The sequence below is a fragment of the Equus asinus genome, chromosome 10 (assembly GCF_041296235.1).
Source record: "Equus asinus isolate D_3611 breed Donkey chromosome 10, EquAss-T2T_v2, whole genome shotgun sequence".
Classification (NCBI taxonomy): Eukaryota; Metazoa; Chordata; class Mammalia; order Perissodactyla; family Equidae; genus Equus; species Equus asinus.
The window spans coordinates 33914860-33921494 of NC_091799.1; the positions used below are offsets into that span (position 1 = coordinate 33914860).

The window sequence follows — 6635 nt, forward strand, 5'->3', positions numbered from 1 at the left end:
CATTTATTGAAGATACTATCCTTTCCCCATTGAATGGTCTTGCACCCTTGTTGAAAATCAATTGACCATAGATTTATGAGTTTATTTCTGGACTCTCAATTCTATCCCATTGAAGTATCTATCTATCCTTCTGCCAGTATCAGACTGTTTTGACTACTGAAGCTTTGGAGTAAGTTTTGAAATTAAGAAGCGTGAGTCGTCCAACTTTGTTCTTCATTTTCAAGATGGTTTTGAGCCAGTCCTGACGGCCTAGCAGTTAAAGTTCAGCATGTTCTGCTTCAGTGGCCCAGGGTTAACTTCTTGGGCATGGAACCACACCACTCGTCTGTCAGTAGCCATGCTGTGGTGGCAGTTCACACAGAAGAACTAAAAGGACTTACAACTAAGTGCGGGGAAAGGAAGGAAAAAAAAGGAGGGAAATTGGCAACAGATGTTAGCAAAGGGCAACTCTTCCCCTGCAAAAAATGAAAACCTTAAAAAACAAAATGGCTGTTTTGGCTATTTTGTGTCCCTCACATTTCCATACAAATTTTAGGATCAGCTTGTCAATTTCAGCAAATAAAAAGCACCTGGGATTTTGACAGGGATTGTATTAAATCTATAAGTCAATTTGGGAAGCATTGTCATCTTAATAATATTGTCTTCCAATCCATGAACATGAATATCTTTCCGTTTATTTAACTCTTTAATTTCTTTCAATGAGGTTTTTCAATTTTCACAGTACAAGTCTTGCACTTCTTTTATTAAATGTATATCCAAGTAATTCATTCTTTTTGAATTTTTTATATGGAGCTTCTATCCTGCATCTTTGCTGAACTTGCCTATTAGAACTTACTTAGTTCGAACAGTTTTTAGGATCTTTAGGATTTTCTATATACAAGATCACGTCATCTGCAAATAGTGATAGTCTTACTTGTTCCTTTCCAATATGGATACCTTTTCTTTCTTTTTCTTGCCTAATTACTCTGGCTAGAACTTGCAATATGACGTTGAATAGAAGCAATGAGAGCAGACATCCTTGTCTTTTACCTGATCTTAGGGTGTGAGGCTTCTTACTGTATCTTTCTTAGCTAGGTGCTTTCTTAGCCCTTGAGGCATTAGTGTGGATGGCTCAGACTCTCCCCAAGTGTCCTTCATAAACAGTCCATCAGGTTCTACTCATTTGTATTATTCCCTCAATGATGCTCCACGTCTCTGGATTTAGGGTATTTATGGTCAGTCTCCCAATTAGATTATGTATGTTTAATATCTGATATTCTATCTAAAGGCTACAATAGCTATAAAAGGAATATTTACTTTTGAATGCACTGTCTCTTTCAGTTAGCCAGGGTTTCAAATTATGTGGCCTGAAGCAAAGCACTGCCTAAACGTTCCAATTTATCCCATCTTTGTTGCCTTGTGTGATTATTTTAATGTCTTAAGGATGGCTTTTGTGCCTTAAAAGGATTACTCAGAGACTACGTTTTTATTGTTTAAATCAACTTTATTGGGGGTATAGTTTACACCCATAATAAATAAAATGTAGCCATTTTCAGCGCATCATTCCATGAATTGTGAAAAATGTATAGATCTATGTAACCACAAAGAAGTTTCCCCTCTCCTCTCTGCAATGCCCCCACCCCACTGATTTGCTTTCTGTCACTATATATTAGTCTTACCTGGTCTAGAACTTCATATGATGGATTCATACAGTATGTAGTCTTTTGTTCTGGCTTCTTCCACTCAGCATAGTATTTTTGATCTTCATCCATGTTATCGTGTACAGAAGGAGTTCATTCTTTTTTGTTGCTGAGAAGCATTCTATTGTATGGATATATCACTTTTATTAGCAATAGCAGTAGTATGGCCATGTGCCAAATAACGACATTTCTGTCAACGGACCGCATATATGAGCGTGGTCCCATAAGATTAATACTAAATAGGGGCCAGTCCTGTGGCCAAGTGGTTGAGTTCACGCGCTCCGCTTTGGCAGCCCAGGGTTTCACCAGTTCGAATCCTGGACATGGACATGGCACCGCTCATCGAGCCATGCTGAGGCGGCATCCCACATGCCACAACTAGAAGGACCCACAACTAAAAATACACAACTATGTACTGTGGGGATTTGGGGAGAAAAAGGAAAAATAAAATCTTTAAAAGAAAAAAAAAGATTAATACCAAATGGCCTAGGTGTGTAGTAGGCTATACCATTTAGGTTTGTGTAAGTACACTCTGTGATGTTTGCCTAACAACACATTTCTCAGAACATAACCCCATTGTTAAGCAACGCATGACTGGAGTAGTATTTCACCTCCTGATGAACATTTGGGTCTAGTTTGGGGCTATTACAAATAAAGCTGCTATGAACATTCATATGCAAGTCTTTGTGTGGATATGTTTTTAAATTTCTTTTGGGTAAATACCTAGAAGTGGAATTACTGGGTCATATGGTAAATGTATAACTTCATTAAAACATAATTTTAAAAAACCTACCAAATTGTTTTCCAAAGTGGTTGTACCATTTTACACTCTTACCAGCAGTGTATGGAAGTTATTTTCAGTTAATTCACAATCTCACCAACATTTGGTATTATCAGTTCTTTTAAATTTTATCAGTCTAGTGGGTGCAAAGTGGTATCTCATTGTGGTTTTAACTGGAATTTCCCTGACGACAAATGAAGTTTAGCATCATCTGTTCATGTGCTTATGGGTGACTCATATATCTTGAGAAGTAGGTATTCAAATCTATTGCCATGTTTTTACCAGTTGTTTGTCTTATTGAGTAGTAAGAGTTTTTTACATTGTAGGGGAGGAAGACATTTCCTCTACCTGCTCTGGGTCCTTCTGGCCAGAAAACGAATTAAATTCACATGAGACAGAATAACAGAGAGAATTAAACAAAGCTTTATATCATGTATACATTGGAGAGGCTCAGGCAAACTGAGCAACTACCCAAAATGGCAGAAGTTCTTATCTTAAATACCACCCTCAGCTAAAGACAAAGGAGGATGTTGGGGGTGGGGAGAGTCAGTTATGGGAGATTACCAGACAAGCACAGTAAACAAGAATCAGGTTATTATGCAGGCTTGAGTCCTTGCCTTCCACATTGATGAGAGTTTCTAGAGATAAGGTCATCCTTCCTTCTTCCTGGTACAGAGAGAGAGACACCTTTACAGATGGAGATTTCCTTTACAAGTGTAAACGTCTCTTAACAAAGGCTAAGTAAATTCTACTTTTCAGAGTTTCTTTCCTGTCCGCAGTTTTTAAAAATAACCAGCCCAAAATAATCCTCATGCCAAAGAGACATATCTTGGGGTGGCCAACTCCAGTCCTCCACAATATATTCTGGGTATAAATCCTTTGTTAGGTATACGTATTGTATATGCATATGTGTATTTTCTTCCAGTCTGTGACTTGCCTTTTCACATTCTTGTAAACAATGTTTTTCAAAGAGCAGAGGTTTTTAATTTTAATGAGGTCAAACTTACCAACTCTTTTTTTATAGTCAGGGATTTCTGTGTCCTGCCAAAGAAATATTTGCCTACCTCAAGGTTGCAAAGATTATCTCCAACATCTTCTTTTAGAAGTCACATAGTAAATTTTGAGTGATTTTGTTGTATGGTGTGAGGTAAGGGTAAGTCTCTTTCTTTTTTTTTACAGAGATAGCCATGAGATTTTTGAAGGAGGAGAAAGAACCTGGAAGCAGCAATGAGAAGCATTTGCCTGACCTCCTGGCCCTGACTTATAACGGAGCCTGCACTTGAGAAGAGCAGAAGTTTCAGTGAATGCAAAAGAAACATCTGAGAAGAGGTTAAGAATGCAGTGGGACTTGCTGGGTCCAAGTGGTCCCAGCAGGGTGAACAGCCAAGGGTTTGAGAGGGCAGGGGTGGGGATGATTGCAACAGATTAGGGGATGTAAAGAGCAGTGGTGTGTGGGGTAGGTGATTCACATGGGTGGTTATACTGTTTGAAATTTACATTAGAATACGTAGCATTAAAAATGTGATATTTATATGTATATTCATTTCTAAAATCTAAACAGTTAACATGTGAAGTACCCTAATCAGGTGTCCACTTTTGGGGGGTTTGAATGAGCATTTGAAAATCCCCAAATAGGAACTGATGTTCCAGAGGGAGTTTCTGCAAACTATTCAAATATCCTTATAGTTAGAGTTTGTAAATTAGCATAAGGAATGTTAGATATTTTTCACTGATGAAAGGAAGGGTGTCCAAGATAGGTGGACGGGCTGGCTTGAAAACTGTGCTGGCACTTCCTCCCCTTCATGAGAAGAGTAGAAGAGGCGGTGTGCATTTAGTGTGACCATGTGACCTCTTCGAACCTCGATTTCCTTCTCTGTGAAATGAGAAGGATAATATCTATGTCCTAGGGGATGTTGAGAAGAATGATGCCACACCCCCAGCTCCAGGCCTTGCACTTAATGATTATTCTGTACATATATGTTTCTTCCTTTTCCTTCAACCACCTTCTTTACCATGGTATTTTGAGCTTCCCAATTTGATATCACTCACTGTTTTCTCTTTTGTGTCCTCATCTCTACTCTCTTGCTTGACACAGTCTTCAAGCTTAACTAATGCTGGCCTCCCTCTGAAGATCTCAGGGCAGTCTATCAAATCTTAGTATACTTCATCACCTGGGATGCTTCTCTAAAATATAGATCCAGGGATCTACCTCAAAAGACTGTGATTCCATGCCTCTCTGGGTGTGGTCCAGGAGTCTGCAGTATCATTGGCACCCCTTGCTATGCTGAATGAGGTGGTCAAGGGCCACACCTACAGAAATCTGTGATCTGAGAAAAGCTTGCTTCAGAAGCCCTGGAGCTGCCTTTTCTTCAAATTTGAACAAAGACAGCAAACCTGGTTTTCCAGTCCCCCATGGAGGCTCAGACTGAGCTGACCCAGAAACCTGAAGCAAGTTCATCATCCACACTACTTGTTTCTGCTATTCTTGATGACATGGAAACATCACTTTTGCCTATCCAGCATCCATTTCCCCCTTCTCTGGTAACCCCCTGGATTTTCCTTACTCCTGGTCAAAATGATTCAAGCAAGGCTGAGGCCTCCCCCTACCCAACTCAAGTCAATGAAGGTCAGCCTCTGGGACATTTACTAGAACAAGGCAGAGCAATGCTCTTTCTTTTGGGATACTAATCTGGTAAGAACTAAGCCTGGAGCTGCCTGGGCTAGTCTTACATAAGGTGGAGAATCCACTGAGAATGAAACTATTGAGAGATGGTGCCTCTGTGACACCTTTAGACCGCTGGAATTCCTGATAATAAGATTTACCAATTCTCTTTCCAGTTTAAGTCAGTTTGAGCTGGAATTTTTCCTTCCAACTGAGCATTCGAATACACAGAACCAACCCCCCAAATGAAGGGCTGTACGTCACCCTTTCTCTCCTCCTCTCACCCTTAGCTCTCTGCATACACGGATCTTCCCTCACTGGGTTGTCCCTGACAATTCCCCCGCACCTCACTCTCCTCACAGAATGTCACCTCCTTGCCACAACTGAAATCCTAAGGACTCAAATTTCTGTCCCTGTAGGCAGGGGACCTTCCTCTTTAGGTAGGGCCAGGTCTAGCCCACTTTGCTTTCACACACTGAGGAAGAAAAATGCTCTTACTTTGAGACTCATGTTATAGAGCTCACTGATCTTTACTAAGTTCCTGATTACTTCATTTACTTAGGACTTCGACACTGGTTTTACAGTCTCTTCTGCCTCTGCCATCATTCCAGAGGGACCTCACCATCTCATTTAATAGCCTGTCATCATAGTTTATACTGCATATCAGGCATGGTTCTAAGCACTCTACATATATCTTAGCTCACTCAACTCTTATAATAGCATAAATTCCACATTTTATAGATGAGGAAGTTGAGGCACAGAAAGGCTATTTAGACTTTAGAGTTACCCAGCTACTAAGTGATAGAGTGGGGGTGAGGACAAGGGAATCTAATCGCAGAATCTGGGCTCCTAACATACACTCTTGCCTCCCAGTTCCCTCGAATTGTAGCATCCCCCATCTCTACTCTACTCTGGTCCTGCGAAGGTGGGAGGGAGTCAGGACCTCCTCCAACTGAGTCACTAGTCATTTGGAAGGTCCTTGGAGAGAAGTCAGCTGAGGGTGGTTTGGATGGCCATTAGAGATCTGTTCCTCCCCTTCCTAGAGCTCAATTATTTAATGTCACCTCCCATGTAAATGTACCAACTAATAGGCCCAGAAGCTGGGATATAAGTTGGCTGAAGACACAGCAGCAGAAAAGCAGGTTATATATTCTGCTCCTGGGACCCCATAAGGCCTCTTCCCTGCCCCAGTAGTCCTTACTGTCTATGGGAAGGTTGCTGCATTCAGGCCAGTCCAAACTCCTCTGTCTAGGACTGTCCTTAGAATGTGTCCCTTGTCTATATCTTACCCATGGCCCTGTGCTCCTCACCTCTCTGGAAACTTTGCACAATAGGTTCAAAACCTCTGGTTTTCTTCCTTCCTCTCTGTTGGAAAGAGCAGGGAGAAGGAAGCCAGGGGCCCTGGGGGGGAAGCCAGGGAGCAGTTAGACCGGCCCAGCCAGTCACACTTAGATGTGGCTTCATCCAAGCCCCTCCACTCTGAAAATACATGCTTGAATCCTCCCACCCCAAC

The 6635-nt window shown here is 41.2% G+C and overlaps 1 protein-coding gene across 2 annotated transcripts in view; it reads left to right on the forward strand.

The window, feature by feature from the left end:
• TXNDC8 (thioredoxin domain containing 8) overlaps positions 1-3660 on the forward strand; it is a 48671-nt gene extending 45011 nt beyond the window's left edge. For both annotated transcript variants that reach the window (XM_044779067.2, XM_070519029.1), the window contains one exon: positions 3640-3660. In XM_044779067.2, coding sequence (XP_044635002.2) covers positions 3640-3645 — 6 coding nt within the window. In that variant the 3' untranslated portion in view covers positions 3646-3660. The remainder of the gene's footprint in view (positions 1-3639) is intronic.
• The last annotated feature ends 2975 nt before the right edge of the window (positions 3661-6635 follow it).